The following is a 26,297-nucleotide window of genomic DNA, read 5'->3' as shown; positions in this document are numbered from 1 at the left end:
TGAGTGACCTCAATATTTCTTGTCTTCTTTCTACCAGTAGAGAACCTCAACCATACATTAATTTGTCTTGGATATTTTATATTCCCTTTAAACATTTTTAAAAAAAGATTTATTTATTATTATATGTAAGTACACTGTAGCTGTCTTCAGGTGCACCAGAAGAGGGAGTCAGATCTCATTATGGGTGGCTGTGAACCACCATGTGGTTGCTGGGAATTAAACTCAGGACCTTTGGAAGAACAGTCAGTGCTCTTAACCGCTGAGCCATCTCTCCAGCCCCTAGACAAATTAAAAATAATAACAATAAAAAAAAAACAGTTCAAGGGCCGGAGACATTGCTCAGAAATTAAGAGCATTGACTGCTTGTCCAGAGGAGGTTGGTTCAATTCCCAGCAACATGGCAGCTCACAACTGTCTATAACTCCAGTTCCAGGAGATCTGACACCCTCACACAAACATACATGCAAGCAAAACCCCAATGCATAAAATTTAATTTAAAAAGGAATCATCAAAAGATTTTTTAAAAGCATGATCTTCTAGCACAGATTATCTGCAGGTATAAGTTACATGATGGCATATAAGATGGTTTCATAGGAGCGCCATCCACAAGGGGTGTATTGAATGGTGATAGACACTGAGAGTGTCAGCTCCTAACTTTTCTTCTTAATGGAGGAATCCATTGTAACTGAGACGCCAAACAGAGGATTTTCCTTTTAATAAATAAGAGTTAGCCTGTTTATCATTTTAGCTGAATGACAGGAGCCACAGGTGTAGTGGTTCAGCTAGTGAAAAGATAGCCAGAGGCCCCACAGTGTGCGGAGGCACAAGTTTAAAGCACAAGAATAGCCAGCTGGGCAGTGTGTCGTCCACCACCTTAGAAACATGAGAGACAATATGTAGAGTCCCACTGAGCAGGCAGAACAAGCAGACAAGGTTTTTATAGATAACAATACTCAGAACAAGGATGGCTTTCACACAGGTCACAGCTGGATGGCATTTCCAGAATGAAATGTTGCTATGGTTTTAATGTGTTCCCAGAAAGTTCATGGACTGGAAACTTAATCCCCCAAATTCATTTGTTGATGGTATTTAGAGAAGGTGCTTTAAGGAGATAACTAGGGTTGGAAAAAGTCGCAAGAATGGAAATGCTGTGGTGGAATCAGTGGTTTTATAAGAAGAGGAAGAGAGACTTGAGTTAATAGGCTGCCTGGGACTAGTCATGTAATGTCCCTCCTCCATAAGGACAATAAGAAGGCCCGCACTGAAGTTGGCACTTTCACCTTGGACTTTCTGGTCTCCTAAATGATGAGGAATTAGTATATTTTAGAAAGGATGGATAAATGAGGAACTGGAATAGAGGATTAAGTGGCGAGGGGGAAGGGAGAAAGGGATAAGAGAGAGACTACAAGAAGAAACAACTAAAATTAAGCCAAATACTGAAGAGACAGAGCCTCAACTGTCCATCTCGTCACCAAATGAAGCTTTCAGTATCAGGATTGGGTACATCTTGTTGGGTTGTTGGCCAAAAGGGTCCCAGGCAAACCCCCAAACAGCACAGGCTGTTGCCAAGATATAGGTTGCTCTCCAGAAACTGACAGCAAGGCTCCATTGCTGAAGGCAACATCTAGACAGCTCACTGAACATGCAGAATTCAAGCTGGTGCCTACAAAGAACTTTTCCTCCTACATTTTAGAGTCTCTGGTAGAAGGAGGTACTTTGCACACTGTGAAGAACCAACCTGCCTCCATTTTAGGCTTAAAGGTAATCTTATAGTAAAGACAAAGACTAGCTTCATTCCTGCTTATGATTAAACCCCTGTTCCTCAAGGATTGGGCCATCCCCCTACCCACACCCCCCCCCCCCCATATAACCTTAACCACAAATGATTCTGTCTGCACATTCTAGGAATGACAATTATAGTTTCAAAAAGTTGTTCATAACCATTTTGCAACCCTACTTCTGTTTCAAAAAGTTGTATGAGTACCCATGACGACCTTGCTATGGCTACCTGTTGAGATTATCTTGTTTTGACCACCTGTTGTAGTCTGCTCTTGTAATCCCGCCTATTTTCCCCATTTGGAAACCTCCTACCTCTGAGTTATAAAAGCCTTGGATTCCTTGTTAGAGGCTGCCTCCCCTATTTCTGCCTTCACTGTTGATTTTAATATGGTTTAAATAGTAACAAGCCCCCATTCTCTCTATTGTTCAGCTCGCAGTCTTGTTTCCAAAGTCTTGGCATTTGTGCTTGTATTTCTCAGGAAAGATGAGATTTGTGTTCTATGGTGCAGACTGTTTTTCAAACCAACAGACCACAAAGACCTTCTGAAAACCAGGTTGACTTGATTTGAAAAAGGAGGCTTTGCGAAAGAGCTTTTCCACAATAACATTAAAACTTGTAACAGTGTGTTTATGCTAAATGTTAATCACAAAAGTTTCACTTCTGTTAAGCTTTGCTTTGCCTGCAAAACTCACAAAGGGCCTGTGAAAGAATTCCTCTGCTACAGCTTGGATGCCACTTCATCCTCCTACTAAGCTTGGCCTGGCCATAAAAATACAATTTTTGCCTTGCAATATCTTGGCTTTAGATCATGATTTTTGACACTATTACATTCATCATAACCTAGGCTGACCACTCAAACCCTGGTTTGAGGAGAGGCAGCCTGTGTATACAAATAAAATAACTTGCTTTAATTGGTTGACCATGATGATTTGGGTTGGTGGTCTTCTCTAATCTTTGGGATTAACAAGTACCAATGGAGAAATGTAAACACCAAGCTGATCATAAACCCTTTAATCTACAATGATGTCCTGCCTGCAAGATACTCTAGTGCAATGGTGGCACAAAGCTTGTGGGGGTAACTAATCAATATCTGATGTGACTTAGAGTCCATTCCGTGAGATGGAACCCATATATGACACTGTTTGGGTGACCAAGAGCCTGAGACTAGATATCCCAGAGACTTAGGGTAAAACCAAATACTACTGTTCTAAAAACAAACAAACAAACAAACAAACAAAACAATACAAAGCAAAACAAAATGTAGTATAATTTGTGTAGTTAGAATTAAGAAAAGTGACTTCTAGTGTCTTTAAGTTATATGTGGAAAGAAATGAGGAAGCAGGTTTGTACATTTTTCTGGAACTCAAGGCAGGAACCTAGAGGCAGGAACTGAAGTAGAGGCCATAGAGGAAATGCTACTTACTGGCTTACTCCTCATAGTGTGCTCAGTTTGCTTTCTTCTACCACCTGGGACCATCTATCTGCCCAGGGGTAGCATCTGATGCCTAGCTCCACAGAAAGTTTTAAAAATTGCTTCATTTCACATTCTGAGTGGGTCTAGTGTTGGGGTGCCTCACAGATCTTGCAGCCAGCAGGGAGATGGTGTGTACAAGGTGAAGAGTGAAACTCGAGCCAGCACCATCTTTGCAGGACCTGGGTCAAGACTTCCAGAGACTGACTGCCAAAGACGGACATCCTGGTTTACGCTTCTTACACATTCAAGCATAGTAAGACATTTGAAAAATGTTTTCACTTGACAATTTTATCACAACAAAGCTTTAGGCATAGCTACAGAGAAGCTCCCTAGCAAGACAGCAACGTACCTGTGACCTTTCCACTAAGAAAGAATTCTATTGCATGATAAGCAGAGCTCAGGACTAGCGTCTAGAGGAAGGATCTGTGAGTGATAAGCATAAGGACAGATTGTATAGGTGGAAGATGAGAAGCACATGGGGCCTCTTTCATAGGAATGGGTTCTATTCACCCTGAGATAAAGCTAAGTATTAGGCACTAAAAAATACTCAGGATACTGGGGGAATCAGGTGGAGCTGGCTCTGTACCATAGCAAAGGGCATTATGCCATTCTACAGAACAAATACAGTGAAAGTCTGACCACTTTCACTGGCGACCCAGGTGACCAGGATTCACTTCCTTCCATTGAAGAAGATAGGCCATCTCATTTTCTCCAGTGCCCCTCTAATCTGTACTTCCTATCAGTCTAGTAAAGATGTAAACTACTTAATGTTAAACATCAACCTGGCATTTCCTTCTTGGCAACTTCCTGAGGTTAAAAGATGGCTGAAGTTTATAACATTCCTCTATGAATTCAAGCTTGCATGTTTAGAATGAGAAACCCAACCAGTTCCATTATTGACACACAAATATCAACTAGGGAAAATTTCCATGTATTTCCATGCACAGGTAACTGGACTGAGTTGCACTTTACTTTCTTTTTCCAAGACCATATACTCAAGGTGACATTGGCTGGAGAGACTCATATTCATATGAAAGTAGCAATGCATGGTGGGAGTTCTGAGTTGGGGCCCTTCCTTCCCTACCCTGCCCACTTCTATTAGCGGTGTGACCTTGGTCAAGTTTCTTAATATGCCTATTTAACTTTAGATCCTTAGCTGCAAAATGAAATAAAACAAGATAATCTCCCTAGGACTCTGTATGGGTGTGGTCCTAGGATACACACTTTGGGTTCTCAGTCAACATCCATCATATGAATCCAACTGACTTATTGGAGTATAGCCTGTGTTCAAATCCAGAGCACTGAAGCTAGGATAATTCACAGACCCTCCAATGAATTCCCAGTTAATTTTATCTATTATTTTTGTTATTGTTAGTTTGTTGGATCAAACATCAAGTAAACTGCTCTGTCCCTTGAGTCAGAAAAATTCACAAATGTGCTTGAGTATTTTCTATTGAATGTAAATTGTAGCCCCCAGTAGGCACATTGCTTCCTCCCTGTAGACCAGACCCTGTTGCGGTGGCTGGACCACATCAGTGGCAGGCTTTGTATATGTTACTCATGGTCTAGAAGCATCTCAAATAATTTTCATTTTAGTATCTTGGGAGCAAGCTCCAGCTCCTATTCTCTCTGTATACAGGTGAGATACAGTGTGTGGGTGTGCCAATAGCATGGGAGTGTGCCAACAGCATGAGAGTGGGCCAACAGTATGGGAGTGTGCCAACATACCCACTCGTGGAGTCCAGAAATCCAGTTACACCAGAGAGTTGGGGCCAGTTGAGCTCATCGGTAAGGGCGGACGGCAGGTTGAGGAAGGAGTTCTAAGGGAAAGAAGTAATAAGGTAGTAATTATTCCAGGGACACTTTGTTCCTGAGCCATTGGCACCTAAAGAAGATGGTTAATCTGTGACTGCCACCTGAGAATTCACAGTAGTCAGAATCACTGGCTGCCAGTAGTCTTGGGAAGCCCGGGAGCACCTGGAGCGTCATACAACCGAGAGGGATGCACTGGGACCGGGACCTTCCCAACATCTTTCAGTTGAGAACATCAAACAGTTGACTGCTTACAAAGTATTTACCCTGAAAAACAGTGTTCCAAGTCTAGCAAGAATGTCCCTAGTCAATGGGGGTGATGCAGCTGACCCTGGGAGTCAGAAGCACTTCTGAGAAGCAGATTGTGGCTTCCTTCCTCATAATATGCAGCTATATTCAAGATGGCCTACTGTAGGGACTGGAAACAAAATGTGCTGTCTTTCCCATCAGAGAGCAAAACAAGGCAAAACTCCATTTTATAAATTACAAAGAAACCACTAGCAAATATTCAAACTCTTCCCCAGTAGGCACATTTTTGAAATCAATATATGTGCTCAAGGATGTATGCCGTTTTTTATTGGCTACACTTCTTTGAGTTAGCTGACCTCAGTGGAGTGTGAGGCCAACCTCTGGCCACTCAGAGTGAGGCACAGGACCTCCCTGAATTGGGAATAAACACTGCTGTTGGATGTGTTTGCCTGCTTGAATTGGAATGGCTACATTGCTGCAGAACTAACACTTTTCTCTAGTCAAAATACTTTGGGTTTTGTAGTCATTTTTCTGGGGACCCAAGATCCATTTCTCGCACTGTCATCTCAGCAGATTTGCACACCTGCTGTGGTGTGAATATGGTTTGTAACCTCTGAGACTAATATTAGAATTTAATCCCCAGGGTCAGGCATCCAGAGAACAAAACATAACCAGACAGACTATGGTGTATAGAGGTAGAATTTTTGTGAGGTAATTAGGGTCGGATAAGGCCACTAGGGAGGAAATCTATGATTGAATGCTGCCAGCTGTATAAGTAGGGGCACACGGTCACCATAGAGTCACATACACATATGCTTTTGGTCACCATGTGATGCTTCATACCCACTCAGCACTGCCAGCAAGGGCACCATTACTACATGTAGCCTTTAGACCTTGAGCCTCCAGAGACAGAAGCTAAAATCAACTTTATAGTGTATCTTGTCTGCAGAAGTTATTAGCAATAGAGAATGGATATACGCCCCCTTGTGGCCATTGCCACAAGGCACGCGAATTAGAGTGTTGATACAGGAATGCTCATTTGAGTCACATTTCTATGGTTGGTGGGAACTCGAGGAAAAAATGGTATCCAGCTCTGACTGCTTTTAAAAATGACTCCTGGCACAAATCCTTCCAGGGACCTAATTTCTAGAAAGTGCTCACGTAGACAGGTATTAGACACCTACTATGTTGATTGATTTGCCAGAATTAGCCATGTAACAAACAGGTGTTCATTTATAGCCACGAGCCTGTCTTGCATTGTATACTTCTCCCATGCTGACATTTACCTCAGGGTGATTTCTAGCACGATGTGTAGAGATGGGGGTGAAGAGGAAGGGCATGGCCAGGGAGGGTTGGTTTCTTGACATACACCTGCCCTGATTGTAAATTACGTCCTTTAGAGGCATAGAAATTAATTCTTTGAGGTTTCCAGGCTATCTCAGAGGAGCATGACGTCCCTAACTAAAACTTTGTTGCCCTTTGGTGCTCTGCTGGCCCACTTTTCCTCTAAACTCTTGTATTACCGTGACTCAGCCACTCTGCCTTGTAGTTCTATTTCTTCTACCACCGTGGAACAAAACCTTCCTCTCTGTCTGGTATGTTTTTGCCCTATATCTTTTTGCTTACAATGTTTGTTTACCGTAGGATTTGAGAATATTCAATTCTGCTAGAGAAGGCAAGAAAGGCAAACAGAATACATAAAGCTCTTAAGCCATATTAAGCAGAGAGATGAGTAAGCAAATGGCTTGTGAGATATAGGTAGAATTCATGAGCTGGTTACCCATAGAGCATGTTAAAAATGAAGAGAGGATTGCACTCCCCCCCCCCCATTTCTGTGTCTATAAAGTGGTGACTCCAACTTGGAAACCCCAATTGAACTAGATTGTAGGGTCTGATGGGGCTGCTCTTTCTTCTAAAGGAAGGAATGGGGTCAGAAGTTTGCTAGCATGGGAAGACCTGTCTAGTACTCTGTCTTAAAATAATAGAGGAGGAGAAAGCCATTTTGAAAAGTGCCAGCAACAGAAGGGCTTCATGCTGGGAACCAGATCTGTCTTCCACGTCCAGTTCTACAGATGCAACACGGCTCTACGATTTGAATATAGCAGCTTGAGACAGGGCTTCCGTACTCCATTCAGGCACTGTGCTATGCCCCAAGTGTTCCCTCTACTTATTTCTCTGACAAACTGGGACTAAATTACTAGCGTAGTTCCTGAAATCCTTGCTAGTATCCAGGAAGCCCAAATGGCTCTGACGTCACTCTATTAGCATTTAAGCTGTGGTGCACAGCGGCTGGTGCTGAATTGCAGCTGGAACCCCAGTGAGTTTGTATTCCATGGCTATAGTCCAGACTAGATGCATCCATTTAACCCTGGTGATTTGAATAACTTCAAAATAATGCAGAGATATGTTTTCCTCATTGAATGTTTTCAATTTCACTCATGGCAGTTTGGCAAGGTCTGGTTGTTTCTAGAGACGCTTGTCGGGAAGACGCTAGCAGTTCCTCGGGTTCAATATGTTCAGATTCACCAGAGCTTTGGGGAAGATCCAAAGACAGAGTGAGGAATGGGATAGCCAACTGAAGGACCAACACAGTGCAAAACATGTGCTTCGGATGGATGGGCCACCCCTTTCCAAGAGGATCATCCCAGCTTCCAGGAATGTAGTTTCTTGTTGGGTAACAGAAATCATTTGAGTGACCAGCTGCAGACTTCACAGATTCCCCCCACCCCCACCCCCACCCCCTCCCCCACCCCCACCCCCACCCCCACCCCCACCCCCACCCCCACCTTCTTTCGTAAGCTTGATAAACATGAAAGCAACAGCCATTAATAACAAATGTGTGAAAGTCCTTAACAAAAGGAGAACGTTTAAATCATATTAAGCAGTAAAAGCCACATTCATGCAACATTATACCCAAGACATTCCCGGCATTTACAGCAGGAGAACCACAAATGAAGAGTTCCCTCATCAAATCTTGCTTATTTCTCATGAGTATTGATGTTCTCGAAAGTTTCCTAAATGTATCGTAAATCATATATATGAAAGACTATATTTACCAAGAAAATTTTCACTTAAAAGAACTCATGATGTTCAGTGAGAATCAGGCTGATTATTGTACTGCTTGGAGTTTTCCTCTGTGTTTTCCAAAGACATGACTGAATTTATATGTCATAACTGACATATGTCTACTACTTTATGTAGTAGTTTCATTTAACATTGTTTTATGTGTGCTTTCATATATCCAGAAAAGCAGTTTTTTTATTTTTAATAATAATTATAAGTACAACAATTTGGATCCTTGACTATTTTTTAAAGATTATGTTTTACTTGCTCTTTGGCAATTTCACAAATGTATACAATGTATCTTTAGAATATCCAACCAAAATCATTCCTGGTTCATGCCTATTGGAAGCCATCATATTAGTAAGCTGGTATTATGTTCCTTTGAAGTTTTGTTAAATGAGAACAATGACATCAACTGTATGTTATCTGGCTCTTTTAATCTTCCAATGTCAGAGGTGGCATTTGGTTTGCTGCATCCCGCAATACTGTAAGCAGCTTTCGCAGTGTGTTCTCTTTCCTAACGTGCCTAACTGGGCTAGACATGATTATTTGAATACAACAGCTTGAGACATGGCTGTGCTATTTTCAAATAGTACATAGTCATTTGAAGGGATATACAGGTAACCATTATCAGAAAAGGATATAAACCTATCAGTTAAATAGGTCATTTATATTTACTTACCAGGAATGAAATTGTTAAAGAATACAAAGATGGATTGTTTTTAGAAAAAAAGGAAGTAGCTGTTGTGTTGGTGTTTCGATCACATAGAGCCTCAAGTCTGAATGAGCAGAATCAAAAAAATTGTTGGGATCATAGATCCCTGAGCGCCACTGGCCCGCGGTTCCCCTGTCGTCCTGCAGGTGGTGCATGTGAGCTTCTCTTGTTAAAGGTTTTTCAGTTCTGGAGTACCACCATACTGCTGGCTGCATGTTCAAGTTCTCTACCCATGTCACTACTGGAGTGTCTTTTCTTAAATAAACATCAAATTATCCAACTTTTAGAACCCCCCCCCCCTTACTTTCTTGCAAAGTTCCCTGCCCTTACCCTATGCCTTTAGGCTTTGCTACATGACTGTACTATGTTGCCAAATGGTACCCATTGGCGAACATGTTAGAACGTGCTGTTTTCTAAGTGACGCTTGTAATTTTCAGACAGAGTAAGAAAGTAATTATCACCGAATTCCCCTTACATGCCAGGCAAGAGGACAGGAAATATGCACAAATTGTTTAACTTAATAACAGAAGAATTTTCTTCTCCCTTTCCTTCCTTCTTTGCCCTCTCGTAGAACATCTCAGCTGCGTCTGTTGGCTCATAGTTGTATTCCCAGGTAGAATGACTGCGACTTTGAGGCCAGTCTGGGCTACACTGAACCTCTCTGTCTCACGACGCCGACGCCGATGCGGGCACCGACCACCACCACCACCACCACCACCAGAAGAAGAAGAAGAAAAAGGAAAAGGAAAAGGAGTAGAGAATTTCATGAGCAACACACTATCATGTGTTCACTCCTCAATATTCCCTTCTGAAAAGGAGTCCAGACATCCCCTTCAACCAAACAGCAGTACATTGATGTACACTGATGTCCAATCACTAACGAATGAGAAGTGTGGGAAGGGTCCCTTTCCACCCTGTATCCTATGGCTGCTGGTGTGGTCCTTGGAGGATTTCTATATCTTTTTTTCTTTCTTTTTTCCCCCTTTCTTTCTTTCTTTCTTTCTTTCTTTCTTTCTTTCTTTCTTTCTTTCTTTCTTTCTTTCTTCCTTCCTTCCTTCCTTCCTTCCTTCCTTCCTTCCTTCCTTCCTTTCTTTCTTTCTTTCTTTCTTTCTTTTTTTTGTCAGAAAAATCCCTTATGACATGTGGTCTAGATCATGCAAGAGCTCAGCTGAGCAAGACTCAGAAGACGTCTGGATGGTATGGTTGTGGTAAATCTCCAACCCAAATAAGCCTGGGCAAAGAAAACAACTCAATTAATATGAATACATGCTGTGCACCTAGATTGGGCATATCTACCACTACACTACCATCTTCCCCATCTATGAGACCCCTTAGAACTTACAGTTTCTCCAGGCCCCGTGCTTCTGCTCCACTTCCCTTCCATCTCCTCTGTCTTTCTCTATTCTTCCCCCACCTCCTTCTCTCTCAAACTTTCAGCTTCACCTTCCCTTCTCCAGCCCAATCACTGGCTCTAGCCTTTATTTTACAAATTAAGGCAGGGAGAAGTTTCACAAGACTTTCATTCCCCTGATTGAATGATTCATTTCTTGTTAGCAGCCCCTCCCTAGGAGATTGGAATTAGCATCAAAATACAACAGCCCCAGGGCTATCCACAACTGGTTTGCCCAGGCAACAGAGCTGGTAAGTAATGGGGCTGGATGGAAGTAGAAAGGGAGTAGATAGTGGCCTTTGCTATACTCAGTCTTAGCCCTCTTTTGTGTATGCATAGCTCTTGCTTCCCCCACATGCTTCAAAAATCCTATGAAATCAGAATCAGCTGAATTGGAATGCTAGTTGTTGGAAACAAGGCTTCTTGGTTGCCTTGGATGCTCTGATAGTCTGAGTTTTGGAAATAAAGTCCACAGATCTTAATCACTCCTCATCTTCATTTCTCTTCTATGGAGGCCACATTTAACATATGAAGAGTGCAGAATGAGTATTTTGGGGATAAATAACAAAACATTATGAGGCAGGAAACAGAGCCCACTTTCAGGTGCTCAGGATCTGTTCTGGCCCCTGATGGGGACAGGAAGCACTTTGAACAATGTACTTGTCATTGTGGAGGTGGTGATGGGGCATGGAGTTCTGGAAGAATAGAAAGAGAATATATCACCTGATTCCTTTCCTTGTGATCTCAGGCTGAGTGAATTACCACAGTTTAATAAAATAACATTTTGATATTTAAATATCAACAAAGAAGTTTAACTTTGTGTTTGCTTTATATACTCCCAGATGCAAGAGACTGAAAGAAGTCTCATGCTGTAGAGTTAAACTCCACTGCACACACACACACACACACAAGGAAATCTATCTATCTATCTATCTAGCTATCTATCTATCTATCTATCTATCTATCTATCATCTATCTCTATCATCTCTCTCTCTATCATCTCTCTCTCTATCTCTCTATCTATCATCTATCTCTATCTATCTATCTATCTATCATCTATCTATCTATCATCTATCTCTCTCTATCTCTCTCTCTCTATCTCTCATCTCTCTCTCTCTATCTATCATCTATCTCTATCATCTATCTATCTCTCTATCTCTCTCTCTCTCTATCTCTCTATCTCTCTAATATCATCTATCTCTATCTATCTATCTATCTATCTATCTCTATCATCTATCTATATCTCTATATCTCTATATCTCTATATATCATCTATATCTATCTATCTATCTATCTATCTATCTATCTATCTATCATCTACCTATCTATCATCTACCTCTCTATCATCTATCTATCCATCTATCACCTATCTACCTACCTATCTATCATCTATCTATCCATCTATCATCTATCTATCTATCTATCTATCTATCTACCTATCTATCATCTATCTCTCTATCTATCTATCTCTATCATCTATCTATCTATCTCTATCTATCTATCCATCTATCATCTATCTACATCTATCTCTATCTATCTATCTATCCATCTATCATCTATCCATCTATCTACATCTATCTATCTATCATCTATCTATCTATCTCTATCATCTATCTATCTATCTATCTCTATCATCTATCTATCTATCTATCTATCTATCTCTATCATCTATCATCTATCTATCTATCTATCTATAGCAGGAACTCTGGAAGTATAGCAGGTACTCTTAGCCTCTGAGTCCTCCCTCAGGCTTGCTTATTTCTAAAACAGCTTCACTTTCATTGTTTGGGGTGCCATAATCCCACCCGAGCACCCCAGATCATATCTGGAATTTGATGCCAGATGAGTCCAAGTTTCCATTCAAGTTAGAGGTGTAAGAGATCTTACTAGGTCCATGTAATAAGTATACACCTGACCTGGGTTCTCTCGCCCCACTATCCTGATCATAAACAATGCTTTCACATTATTCTTTCCTTCTGTTATCTTATAGGCTTCCACAAAACATTGCTGTACACTGTGGTGGTTGGTTTTTGACTTGATGCAAACCCAGACATATCTAGAAGATGAAACTCACTTGAGAAAATACCTACATCCAATTTCCTATAGGGAAGTCTGTAGAACATTTTTCTGATTGATTGATGAGGGAGGGCTCAGGCCACTTATTTTAAAAATATTGTATTTGTTATTTGACAATTGTACACACACACACACACACACACACACACACACACACACATGTTTGTGTGTGTGTGTGTATGTGTGATTTATCTTGATCATATCCACCCAAACTAAACTAACTCTCCCGCACTCCCCTTGACTGCCCCCAATAGGTACCTCTCCACTAATATATGTCTTTTCTTTTTTTAAAGTTATCAAGTCAAATTATCACTGTTTGTAGGCATATTTACAACCCCATGAATGGCCACACCCCTAAAGAAAAAAAAAAAAAACAAAAACGACTGCTTCTCCTCCAGCACCAGTCAATTGCCAATAGCTCCTCTGCTAGGGATGGAGCCTCGTGAATCTCTTCTCTATCCGAACTGGGATTTTTGATTAGTTTGATCTTGTCCAGGTCTTGTGCAGCTAGCCACAGCTGCAGTGAGCTCACAGCTACAACAGTCATCTCTTATCCAGAAGACAGCATCCTTCAGCTCTCTTCTCTAACCTCTAGCTTTTATGGTCTTTGTGTCTCCTTTGATACAATATTTCCTAAGCTTTCCAGGGGGTAGGTAGAGCCATAGTGTTTAGGTCTGAGGTTCAACAGTCACTTATTCTTAGACCTTTGACTCCATGTAATGACTGTTCCCTACTACAAAGAGAAGCTTCTCTATCCAAGGTTAAGAACATTACACATCAGTACAAACTTAAATATTTAGAAGATATGTCCCGCTCAGCAAAATAACATGTAGAGGTTTCCTCCCCATATTGCTAGCATGTTGAGTGCAATTAGAGAAGCATACACATAAAGTGGGTGATAACATAGAAAAGGACATGCTAGAAGGAGAGTTAAGCAGTCCAGAGAGGACTCTGCGGGGACTCACGGTTTAGCTGACTTCTGCTCCATGAGCCAAAAATGGCCAACAGAGATGGTGTATTAGGAGGTAGAATTTATGATGAAGCCTAGCATTACAAAGGGGCAGGGGTAGGCTCCACATCAGCTTTAACGGAGCCCTACCAGTTTATTGTCCTGCCAAAAGTGCACTGGGTTCTTTATCCTCATCCTCGACAACACTTGTTGATGGTTTTCTTTCTTTTTACTTTCCTTTTCTTTTTTTTTTAATTGGATATTTTCTTTATTTACATTTCAAATGTTATCACCTTTTCTGGTTCCTCCCCTGAAAACCCCCTATCCCATCCTCCCTTCCCCTGCTTCTATGAGGATGTTCCTCCACCCACCCACCCACTCCTACCTCCCCACCCTCAATTTCCCTACACTGGGGCATTGAGCCATCACAGGACCAGAGGCCTCTCCTCCCACTGAGCCAGACAAGGCCATCCTCTGCTACACATGCAGCTGGAGCCATGGGGCCCTCCATGTATACTCTTTGATTGGTGGTTTGGTCCCTGGGAGCTCTGGTGTGTGTGTGTGGGGGGGGTATGGTTGGTTGATATTGTTGTTCTTCCTATATGGTTGCAAACTCTTTAGCTCCTTTAGTCCTTCCTCTAACTCTGCCATTTTCTTGATGACAGACATTCTGATTTGGAAGGCAAGAATACAAGATGAAATTTCAAAGAAATTTTAACTTGCATTTCCTGATGGCTAAGGAGGTCAAGTACTTTTTCAAATACCAAATTACTATTTTTTTAAATGGCTGAGTTTCTTCTTCCTATGTCCCAATGGTTTTGAGATTCTTGGGGGTTTCCCTGAGATGCACTAATTAAATGGGATCCATATAGTGGTTAATTTGGAGGTGGGTGAAGCCAAGTGTAGACATGAATAACCTGAGGACAAGGAATTGTTCTCTGGTCCTAGTGCTCACTGGGTAGCACAGGAACGGACTGAGTCCTGATGGAGATGGGATGGCACCTACTGACTGGGAGACGGGGATGTGGGGTGGGCAATTATAAATGCCTTTCCTTTCAGATGTATGTTGCTTAAAATAATTCCACCTCTCAGATTTTCACAACCATGGGTACTTGGCATTTTAATCTTCTCAGAAGGCACTGGGGGCTGAAATACTAGATTTGCACCCTATTGGAAGGAAAAGACCAACTGACCTGCTCATTCTGAGTACTGTGAGAAGGCACAGAAGCCAGGAATGAGCCATGTCACCCATGCTCAAGAATAGGAAAGGAGCAGAAGAGCATTTTTTTATTTTGTGATGGCTGCTACAGAAAGGACCTCACTGTGGCTAGCACAGTTGTCTTTCTCTGCTAGAATAAATGAGTGATAACTAGAACTGAAGAATTCCTTCTCACCACTTAGCATCTTTCACCTGCTGCCCTGCAAGTTGTCAGACAAGCAGGAAATGCAATTTTGTTCAGTTTTTATCACACAGCAGCCTTTCCTCATCTTAAAAAAAAATTTAAAAAGTACTGAAAATGCTCAGATATTTCAGGAGTGGACATGAACTCAGACTGATTTCCATATTTTATGGGCACCATGAAAATAAGCCTTTATGCATGGTGGAAGCTTTTTAAGTACCCAAGAAATCCAGAGTATGGGAAGCAAAGTGGGTGGGGAGCAAGGGGCTGCAGAAGCCCTGATCCTGTCTGCGTGGTTTGTGGGCTAATAAAGAGATGCTAAGCTGACACACAGAGGCATCTCAAACAGGAACGAAGCACACAGGGCTTAAAAGACCTCGTTTCAAACTCTCGGGTGAATATGCATTTTCTGCTGCCAGATTAAGGATTCATTTTTGTCCTTGACACAGCACAAAATTCAGTCTGTGCTCCTTACCCTACAGACAACAGCCTAGCAGGGGTCATGCAAAGAGGTTATAATAGGACAGGCAACAGTTTCACAAGCAGAACGAATATTCGAGAAATTGTTTTTTTTCAGAACCTCTTCTCTTCTTTTACTTTCTTCCCCAGCCCATCACGTAATGCCAGTCCAATGAGTGGCTGCATTTAATATTTTGAAAACAGCACTTGAGCAGATGGGTGAGCAAGCGGGAGGGCAGTGCCTACTGTTGGCCTCCATGATCTTTTAACCATGCCTTCTTTTCTGATAAAGCAACCCAAGCTGTTATTGTTTTAACTTTGACAGGAAAAACAAAAAAATCCAATCAATACCATCCGTGTTCCTTGATTTACTCTGATTTTCTTTGAAACCTTTCTAAATTGAGGTCTTCCTCTTGAGGCAAGTAGCTTGATTTGTGCTTCATCACTAAGGTTCTGATGTGCTGGAGAGACGTCAAGGCTGTTTATCAAGGGAGGAAGGGGCAGGAGCATCTTCTGGCCCTCAGAGGAATGATGCCTGGAACCATGAGGCTGACTCGCCATTCTCCTCACTGAGCTACAAATACACTCCTAACCTGATTTACAGTGAACAGGGCTCTGAGGTGTGGGCTGCCTAACTGGAGGGTGGCAGGTTAGGGTGGAGAGCCTGTTGCAGGGAGAAAGCACAGGGCAGTGGACACTTTCCAGTGGAGAGATTGGGGTAGAATGCTTTGCCTTATTGGAAGACAAAGGCAAGGCATGCTGAATGATCTCAGAAGGGACAGAACAGCTTGCTTTCCCATAGCCTTAAACATGTGTGAACACAGGAAACTATTGTCGGACAGGGCTCAGCACATTATGGCCCGTGGGCTAAAACCTGCCCACTTTCTATGATGGAAATTCATTTTACTAGAACACAGCCACATTAATTAACTTACATACTGTCTGTTGCTGCTTTCATATGGTAACAGCAAGCTAAGTAGTTACGATAGAGATTATAGTATTCTAAAATATTAAATGTTCTTTTACCTGGCCCTCTATAGAATTGTTAACATTTTCACATATTTTTCAAATACATTATTAATCATATATATATTATTTATTTATTTATTTATTTATTTTTGTTTTTCGAGACAGGGTTTCTCTGTATAGCCCTGGCTGTCCTGGAACTCACTTTGTAGACCAGGCTGGCCTCGAACTCAGAGATCCACCTGCCTCTGCCTCCCGAGTGCTGGGATTAAAGGCGTGTGCCACCACGCCTGGCTCTTAAATATATTTTTAATTGAAATAGAATTATATCAGTTTATCACCTCCCTTTTTCCCTTGAGTGTCCTCCCATTTTCCTACCCCACTTTCAAGATGATAGCTCTCATTCTTTGGTTATTAATGTTTTACACACACACACACACACACACACACACACAAACATAAATACAACTGGATGAGTCAGGTTCTGTTGTTTGTGTGTATATGGTTTTAAAAGGAGGAGCAACAAGAGATAAGTAACACAAGTTGGTAAAGCCTCAAAGAATCATATTATTTTATATTTATCTAAAATTCTGAAATAAATATAAGAACGAATATCTATCTATCTAACTATGTATTATCATCTTTCTGACTACATATGGAAATTATACCACTTGGATTGACAGTACTCTCCACAAGAACCATAGGCTCTCAAAAGCCCCCAGTGGCAGGCACAAGAACACTCCATTCAAATGATGGATCAGGGTGGCCCAAGTGATTCCCATAGCAATAGAGACTATTAATGATATAGCCTTTGGTTGCCTCTCAGGGGTTGAGAGGTGGCTCTTATTGCTGAAGACACCACACACATGTGTGTGCATGTTCCCTAAAGTCCTATGTGTTAAATGCTGGGTCCTTACCTTACTGTTGTTGGAATGTTGTAGACTCCTGGAGAAGAGGGACTAACAGGAAGTCCCTAGGTCACTGATAGTGTGACCCTGAGGTAGACTGTGAGAACCTGTGACAACTTGCTTCCTGGCCAGAAAGTAGACAGTTTTGCTCTGTAACATGGTCTCTCTGAGCTGTCTCAGCACAGGCCTAATGCAATAGGGCTAATTAACCTTAAACTGGAAGATCTAAAATGAACTAAAACCTTTACAAGTTAATTATTCTGGGTATTTTTTTTTACAGTGACAAAAACTGATTAAAACAGTGACCTCTTTAGTAATTGTCATCTGGATGCATGTCTGCTCTGATTCTAGATGGCATATGAGTTGTCTGTTTCTTTGGCTTCTTTCTAGTTTAGGACACTGTACTACAACTCTAACAGCCTCCTAGATTGAGTTTCCCTGCTTCAAGTTTGCCTCTAAACTAATGTGCCCGTTAAATCCAGTAAATTTTCTGCAGTTCAAATATGACCAGCAAATTTTGCAGCATTAAGCCCTTCAGGGCTCTGGATGAACTATGAATTCAATTCTCCAGGGCTTTCAGGCCCCTTGGAGATCCCCCTCCCACACAGCTCTAATCTTGGTTTCTCACACGTGTTTGGTGAGTTTTCAGCTAACCTTCATCAAAATTGTTGCTTCAAAGCTTTGTCCATGCAGTCTTTCCACTATTGAGTCTGACACTTCTAGTTCTTCGAGCAAGTGATTGCACGCAAATCATTCTTCCATTTAAAAGATGTGTTTCTTCCTCTATGAAGCCTTCCCTTTAGTGTGGGGGCAGGTACGCTTCCCAGACTGGAATGCTTGGGAATTGCCATTTCTGGTGTGTGCTTTCTCATGAGCTACAGAGGGTCAATGGGGACCTGGCTTCTGTCAATCACATGGCTCAGGGCACAGGAGGCTCTGATAGTGCCTGTTGATTTAAACAGTGCATGGATAGTACTCTGCAGCTGGACATACCTAGTATGGCTCTAGAGATACTGCCTGAGATGTAGTTGATACAGTCAACACACGCCACAAGCACTAAAAGCCAAACTACAGAAACCTGAGACTTCTGAGCTCAACAGATTTCATACATATCTGCTGGACATAATTTTCATACCTAGCTGACTCCTATCATAAATGATGTAATTATGTACATAAAATTTCTTTAAAATAGGAAGTATTTATTTAAAGGAGCATAATTCATAATAGTCCTGAAGCAGGCATGAAGCAGCTCAGCATCCAGTTATGCCTGGATGGTTTGGTACATGGCTACATGTCTACTGAAAACGGCACTCTGGGCATTAACAAAACTGATCACCTACAGACAAAACACAAACACGGATAAGACAACAGTGAGTGCTAACTGACCAACTGGAAATTTCTAGTGACTAAACACATACAGACGTATATATAGTGAGGACGCAGAGGAAATGAGTGGAGAAATAGCAAGAAAAATCTGAGATGTGGGGTGATAGATGACTTTGCAAAATTGGTCCTGTTCTTATTATATCCTCTTTTCTGAGACAATATTTTAAAATATTTGAAAACCTGTTTGATATTTAAATGTTGTCATAGTCAAGGTTTCTATTCCTTCACAAACATCATGACCAAGAAGCAAGTTGGGGAGGAAAGGGTTTATTCGGCTTACACTTCCATACTGCTGTTCATCACCAAGGAAGTCAGGACTGGAACTCAAGCAGGTCAGAAAGCAGGAGCTGATGCAGAAGCCATGGAGGGATGTTCTTTACTGGCTTGCTCAGCCTGCTCTCTTATAGAACCAAGACTACCAGCCCAGAGATGGTCCCACCCACAAGGGGCCTTTCCTCCTTGATCACTAATTGAGAAAATGCCTTACAGTTGGATCTCTTGGAGGCATTTCCTCAACTGAAGCTCCTTTCTCTGTGATAACTCCAGCTGTGTCAAGTTGACACAAAACTAGCCAGTACAAATGTTAAGATACTTTTGTCTAGATGGTAGAATTAAGAAGTCATTTTTAACAGTTCTTAATAATTTCAGTATTTTATCTTTTTATTCACTACATACTTGACATTTATAATTTTTTAAAAAATTAGCTCTCACTGATGTTAATTTTTCATGTGTAAATGTGTTTTTCCTGTCTGTATGTGTATGCATCACACATATTTAGTGCCCTCAGAGGCCAGAAGAGGGCCTCAAATCCCTTGGAAATGGAGTTACAGATGGTTCCGAAGCATCCTGTGTGCTGGGATAGAACCAGGGGCCTTTGGAAGAGCAGTCTGTGCTCTCAACAATAGAGCCATCTCTCCAGCTTGACACTTATAATTAATAAAAGCATCAAAGCAAATCATTACTCCACTCCCTTTCCTACTTTAGGCAGATATACTTCTTTCTCCTTTGAGAGGTACTACCATCATGTGACTCTAAGCTGGTTTAGCGGAGGATATGATGCAGTAAGTGTGTTTGTATAGGGGGCCATCATTTTGAGAAGAGTATGATCAGGACACATTATCTATCTATGAAAGACGAGCAACATATAAACCTGGCTAGGGTCTAATATGGAGCTTGGATCTAAAACCAACACAGTGTGGCCTACAATAGGTAACCTCAGGTGACTCGGTTATTTGAGAACAAATCACTGTTGTTTTAAGTCACTGGCATTTGGAATGATTGGTGGCTATTGTAATAACTGCGTGATAAAAGTTTATTTTCAATATCAACTTACTAAATGAGATGCCTCTTTTGTTCTTGTCCTGGCTTCACTCTTATCACGTGATATACTATACAAATGACTGGTTCATGATGCTAGTAGCTGGGCTGACCCTGTAGACGAATGTCAACCTGAAGACCTTTTTCAGAACCTAGAAATAGCAACAGCCTAAAACAGATGATTAAAAGACACAAAAATAACATTGGTCTCTTTCTACATAGAGTATTGTGACCATGTTGATATTTGTAAATACTGATTACTTTCATACCTCCTTTATTTCTACCTCAGCATGCTGCCCTCCCCCTTTAAAGACCTAACATCTCTATGTACCACTAGGGGCCCTGGAACTCTATGTAGACTAAACTGGCCTCAAACGCATAGAGATCTGCCTGCCTCTGCTTTCCGGGTGCTAGCATCAAAGGTGTACACTACTATGCTAAAGTTCATCAACCCACTTCCACAGTCATATCTCAAAGCTATTTATTGGTGGGGGCAGGGAATCCAAATCTACACTGACAATCACCACTGTGCAGTCATTTAATCAGTTAGCTTTTGCACACAGCAGATGAAGACCATGACAGCCCACATAAAACATTTAGGCTTCTAGGTGGGGCCTACTGCCAGCCTTGATGAAGTGCATGCCTGCAAAAATCTTCTTGGTGACTCCCTCTTTTCTGCAGAAAAGATTATTCATAATTCAAGTGCAAATATTGCTTTTGTCCTATGGGATATACATCTTATTTATCATTCTTTCCTCATGGGCTATGGAAACCCCAGCTTGTGATCTTCAAGCTAGTTTTATTCACTCTGCTCATATGTTAGAGGCTATGAGAATTTAGAGGTGGGACAGTCCTTCTTTGGAGTAGTTTGATGGAGTCTCCTCTCTAAGTCAGCTTCCATATTGGTTTGTCTATTTAAAGGTTAGAGTGCAAAAGAACAAGTTTCATGGTGGCATTTTCATAGTATGTGTCCTTATGAGGGGTCTCACTCATTGCCTTCCCTAGTGCTATCCCATGTCCCCTCCCCTAGTTGATGTCCTTCTTTCCTTAGTTGGTCCCCTTTCTAACTATCACAATCACATCTTCCATCACCCTATGTCACAGCTCTCTTAAAATCTCTTTCTTCCCTATCATGATCCCCTTATAGCTTTGTGACCTTCATGTCACTTATATAACATACATGGGTATTTTTGTAAGAGAGTTTAAATTCAAGTTCTGCATATGAGATAGAACATGTAGTATTTATCTTTCAGAATCAGACTTTTTTTTCATTCAACATTATTACTTCTAGTTGTACCCATTTTCCTACAAATGCCATGATTTCATTTTTCTCTATGGCCATATAAAATTCCATTGCAAATTACACATTCATGTGTTGATAGGTAGGCAGTCTGCTCAATTTCCTGTGCACTGTGAATAACTCAGCCTTAAACACAGATGTGGAAGGTACCTCTGTGGTACACACCACGGAGACTTAGCATTCTTCATATGTAAGATAGCTCAATCATATGGCAATTCTATTTTCAGATTCCTGAGGAATGTCTACACTCATTTTCATGGTGGTCACATCAGTTTTCATTTCCCCACATCTTTGCCAGAATCTGTTTTCTTGACAATAGTCATTCTGACGATGGAAAGATGGAATCTTTAAGGATTTAGTTCTTAGAAAATTTCAGTGAGATGGAATCTTCAGCCAGCTTAATTTACATTTCCTCATGGCTAAGGATGTTGCGTTTTAAAAATATCAATTATTGTTTTTATTTCTTCTTCCAAGAGCTGTCTCTTCACTCTAGTGAGCCATTGCTGATAGCAGGATTTGGCCTTTGGGATGTTCCATTTTTGTAGTTCTTTATATATCTTGATATTAATTTCCCATCTGATGTATAGGTGACAAAGATTTTTTTTTTACCATTCTGAGTCTGTATCTTCACTCTACTATAACCTTCCATGTAAAGAAACCTCTTAATTTCATTTAAACCCACTTTATATCCTGTGCTGTTGCAGTCCCGTTCAAAAGAATCATTGTCTATGCCTGAATTTTGAAGTGCTTTCCCCTAGTAGTTTTAAAATTTCATATCTTATATTAATGCTTTTGACTGCCCTCTACATTGATTTTTTTTTAATGGAAAATGTTAGATACTAGATCTAGTTTCAATGTTTTATACATGGAAATCCAGTTTCCCCAGCACTATTTGTTAAAGAGAGACTGTCTTTTCTCCAGTGTATGCATTTGATAGATCGGTCAAAAATTAGGTCATTGTAACTGTGTTCATTTATTTCTGGGTCTTCTATTCTATTCTACTGGTTTACATGCCTGCCTTTGTGCCAGTAGCATGCTGTTCGTGTAATATAAATTGAGATTATGTTTTTTTAAAGATTTATTTATTTATTTATTTATTTATTTATTTATTTATTTATTATATGTAAGTACACTGTAGCTGTCTTCAGACACTCCCAGAAGAGGGCATCAGATTTCGTTATGGATGGTTGTGACCCACCATGTGGTTGCTGGGAGTTGAACTCAGGACCTTCAGAAGAGCAGCCGGCGCTCTTAACCACTGAGCCATCTCACCAGCTCCATTGAAGAGCATGGCTCTTTATGCTAATAATTGATGTTATTTGTTCCATATAAATTTTAAGATTTTTTTTCTGGGATTTTAATGGGAATTTCATTGAATCTGTAGGTTACTTTTTGTAGTACAGCCATTTTTGCAACATTGACTTTGCCTATCAATAAAAATGGAAGCCCTTTCAATATTTTTAGTGATGTTTCCAACTTCTTTCTTCAACATCCTAAAGTTTTCATTGTTAAGGTCTATCTTGGCTACATTTATTCCTAAAAATTTTAGTATTTTGAAGCTATTGTGAATAGATGTTTCTTGGTAAAAGTTTCTATACTGGCATACAGAAAAGCTATAGACTTTTATATGTTGATTTGGTATCCTGCTTCTTTGCTGAAATGTTTTTCACATTTGAGTTGCCTGGTGAAGTATTTAGATTCTTCAGAAGTATAGGATCATGTCATCAGCACATAAGGGTAATTTATCTTCTCCCTTTTCAATCTGTAAGCTTTGGTTTCTTCGTGCTGTCTTGTTCCTCTAGATAAGATTTTGAGTATTGAATTGATATTGAATACTAGATACTGAATACTAGATATTGAATACTAGATACTGAATACTAGATATTGAATACTAGATACTGAATACTAATATTGAATACTAGATACTGAATACTAGATACTGAATACTAGATATTGAATACTAGAAATGGAATACTAGATATTGAATACTAGATATTGAATACTAGATACTGAATACTAGATATTGAATACCAGAGAGAAGAGGCACTGTTGTTTTGATCAAGATTTAGAGGAAATGTTTTGATATTTTCCCCATTTAGAATAATGTTGGCTGTGTGTTTGTCATGTATAGGTTTTATTAAGTTGAGTTATGTTCTATTCCTAGATTCTTCGTGGTTCTTGTCAGGAAGAGTTACTGAAGGCTGTTTGCTTATTCATCAATTGAGATGGTTGTCAAGTTTCTGTCCCTCAGTCTATTTACAGGTTGAATTAAACTTCTTATTTTGCCTGTTTTGAACCAACCTTGCATGCTTGGGAAGAAAAGGTATATAATCAAGTTAGTGTGTTTTAAAATTTGATTTGCAAGAATTTTATTGGGGCTTTTTGTATCTGTGTTTATGAGGATAATTGGTTTACAGTTTTGTTTCTTGTGTTCTTTAACTGCTCTTGACATTGGGATGATCTGTCTTCATGGCATGCGGTTGGAAGTGTCTTGCCTTCCTATTTTATGAGACAGACTGAGGAGTCTTTGTGTCACTTCTTCAAAGTATGGTGGAATTGCACAGTGAATCCATCTGCTGGAGTTCCTTGGGAGACTTTTTATTATGCTTCAATCTCTTTGATTGCTGAAGAGCAAGTTCCCAGCCTGCACCTCTCTCTGTCCTTCAGTGCTGGGGTTACAAGTGTGTGACTACACATGGCCTTTTACTTGGCTGGTGTCAATCCTAACTCAGTTATTCAGATTTGAGTTTCCTGGTGAAGTATTTAGAGTCTTCAGAAGTATAGGATTCTCAGTTCTTCAGCCATCTTATGCATTAAGTCATCTCAGCATTTGTATTTTAACTTTACACTTCTTTGTTATTGCAAACACTAAAAATTTACAGAACTGTATTTAAGATTATTTCCTTTGGCTTCCTCTTATAGTATCATGATAAAGACACTGGGGTATTTCTTGAATGCTGCCCACCCTGGGATGGTGTATGTCTGGTATGTTTTTTAAGCCTCAGAAAATGTTGCATAGCTTTGAGAGAGAATAGCTTGCATAGAATTTTGGATGTATATTCTTTCCTCCCAAAGCACTGTGGAAGGGACTTCATTGGGCTTTAAAATTCAGCATTGTGATGAAAGCCAAAGCCAAATGGATTGTTCCTATTGTCTACCTGTTTCTTTTTGTCCTCCCTCATTTTCAGAAGAACATTTGCAAGATTTTGCTTGATCTTTGGAAATAAAAGTAGGACATGATGAGGAAGAAGTTTGTGTTGATACTTTGACCTCAGTGGGAGTTTTGATCAAAGACCATAATTTTATTATTATTTGGTGAGTCACAGCTTTCTCTCTGCTGTTGGCTTTTCTCTTTCTGGGTTTCTTATTCAGCACCTAGGACCTCCTGACATGCCTTTCATCCCAAATGCTTCATCTTCCTCTGAGACTCCCAGGTTCCTGAGTCAGATGACTCCTTTGGACATCCTGCTTTTGGTGCGCTCCAGCTTCCTGGTTGGTATTGGTGCTCCAGTTGTGCCTCTGGTAAGAGCAGTTTTCCTTGATCCTGCATTGCTGTCAGCACCATCTCCTGCCAATCATTGTCAAGATTTGGAATTTACTGTTTTCTACAAATCACTTTCCTTCCTCTAGCCATTTCTCAAATGGATACATAAAAATTCCTTTTAGATTTTTTCCCCCTATTTTACATGTAGGAATGTTTTACCTGTGTTCATGTGTATGAACCACATGTGTGCCTGGTTCTCGAGGAGGTTAAAAGGAAGTGTCATATCATACTCTGTGAACCTGGACTTATGGATGGTTGTGAGGCATCACATGGTACTGGGAATTGAATCAAGATCCTCCACAAGAGCAGCAAGTGCTCTTAACCATTACTCCACTAAGTCATTACTCCAGTCCCCCAAAAGCACCTTTTTTCCTACCCAAGTATTTTGTATATTCAGATGTTCAGATGTGCTTCCATGTTGCTCAGTTTTCCAACAGGACCAGGGGATGGGTGTTTGGAGAGTGTTTGGGTTAGTGGTCAATCTACTTAATTTGGAGAGAACATTTAACTCTGAAGTTTGATGACTTGAGATTGGTTTTTGCATTCTGGGAGCCAGAAGAATCACATTCAGGGATGGCTACATGATAAGGGCTTCCACTCTGCCCCCCATCCATGAACATGCATACCCTCTAGCTATAATGGACAGGGAGGTTCTTGCCATGATCTGTTGTGTACCTCACGTTTCTTACTGCACTGCTTGAGCCAAGTCCAACCCAGAAGTGTACTTCAGTCATGAACTATCACTTGCAGGGCTCTGGGTCAGATGCATGCAGGACTTCATGGCTACAAAAGCAACTCTGAGCTCTGTGTTCAGAAAGACTTGGCACCTGGTTTAATGCTCTGCTTAAGAGCTTAAGAGTCATCTATTTGCATTGGAAGTGTTACATAAACATGCGCCAATGAGGTAGCAGGAAGCTAAACCCATACAGGATTCTGTTTTCTGCCATCTCCAAGGGAATTTGGCGACTCATTCTCCCAATACAACTCCTTCCTCTGCAGATGCTGTTTTCTCCAATGGAATAGTGGCTGTGTAGTATAATAGGGGAAGGTCTGTCTTCTGATGGTGCCCCCTGACCCTGTGGGAAACTAGGCACAAGAAAAGTAAGAGTTTGGGTCTGGAATGGAAACAGTTGTTTTCTTGCTAGCAGTGGGCAAAGAAGGTGATTTCCATCTCCTGACTTAGTACTTGCCCTGTCTCAGGGCAGAGATTTGAAGACTGTTAGACTCAACTGACTACTGCAGACCTAGAATAGCAAGTTATGAGCAAAGGAGGTACCTGATTGAATTGAAATTCTGAGGTGTTTTAGGAACTCCAGAAGGTTTAGGTCTGTGTGTCTCAGGGACGATGAGTCTGCACTTGTCCTGGGTACCTTCTGTCTAAGGAAGCATTTGGTCTGGAAGATCTGGGATTATCTGAGCATCCTTCCAGCCTCTCTGAGTCCGGCTAGTCTTTCTCTGTTCTGAGCAGTTCAAAGCAACCTCCAATGATGAGTTGCCAAATAATTGTGA

General features: G+C 40.8%; 1 protein-coding gene and 1 long non-coding RNA gene across 8 annotated transcripts in view; one reads left to right on the top strand and one right to left on the bottom strand.

The window, feature by feature from the left end:
- Positions 1-10,085, top strand: part of Gm32242 — a 73,794-nt gene extending 63,709 nt beyond the window's left edge. The window contains exon 5 of one of the 2 annotated variants that reach the window (XR_873156.1): positions 9,665-10,085. This is a non-coding gene — a long non-coding RNA (predicted gene, 32242). Of the gene's footprint in view, positions 1-7,760; positions 8,043-9,664 lie in introns of those variants that run through there. The other variant, XR_003950520.1, reaches the window with a different exon arrangement.
- The window catches only part of Aoah (acyloxyacyl hydrolase), a 242,515-nt gene that overhangs the window by 89,730 nt on the left and 126,488 nt on the right, over positions 1-26,297 (bottom strand). For all 6 annotated transcript variants that reach the window (XM_011244309.1, XM_017315521.1, XM_011244310.1 and 3 more), the window contains one exon: positions 4,983-5,074. In XM_011244309.1, the coding sequence (XP_011242611.1) occupies positions 4,983-5,074 (92 nt within the window). The remainder of the gene's footprint in view (positions 1-4,982; positions 5,075-26,297) is intronic.

Source organism: Mus musculus, chromosome 13 (assembly GCF_000001635.26).
Source record: "Mus musculus strain C57BL/6J chromosome 13, GRCm38.p6 C57BL/6J".
NCBI lineage: Eukaryota > Metazoa > Chordata > Mammalia > Rodentia > Muridae > Mus > Mus musculus.
This window is presented reverse-complemented; position numbering and strand designations above follow the sequence as displayed.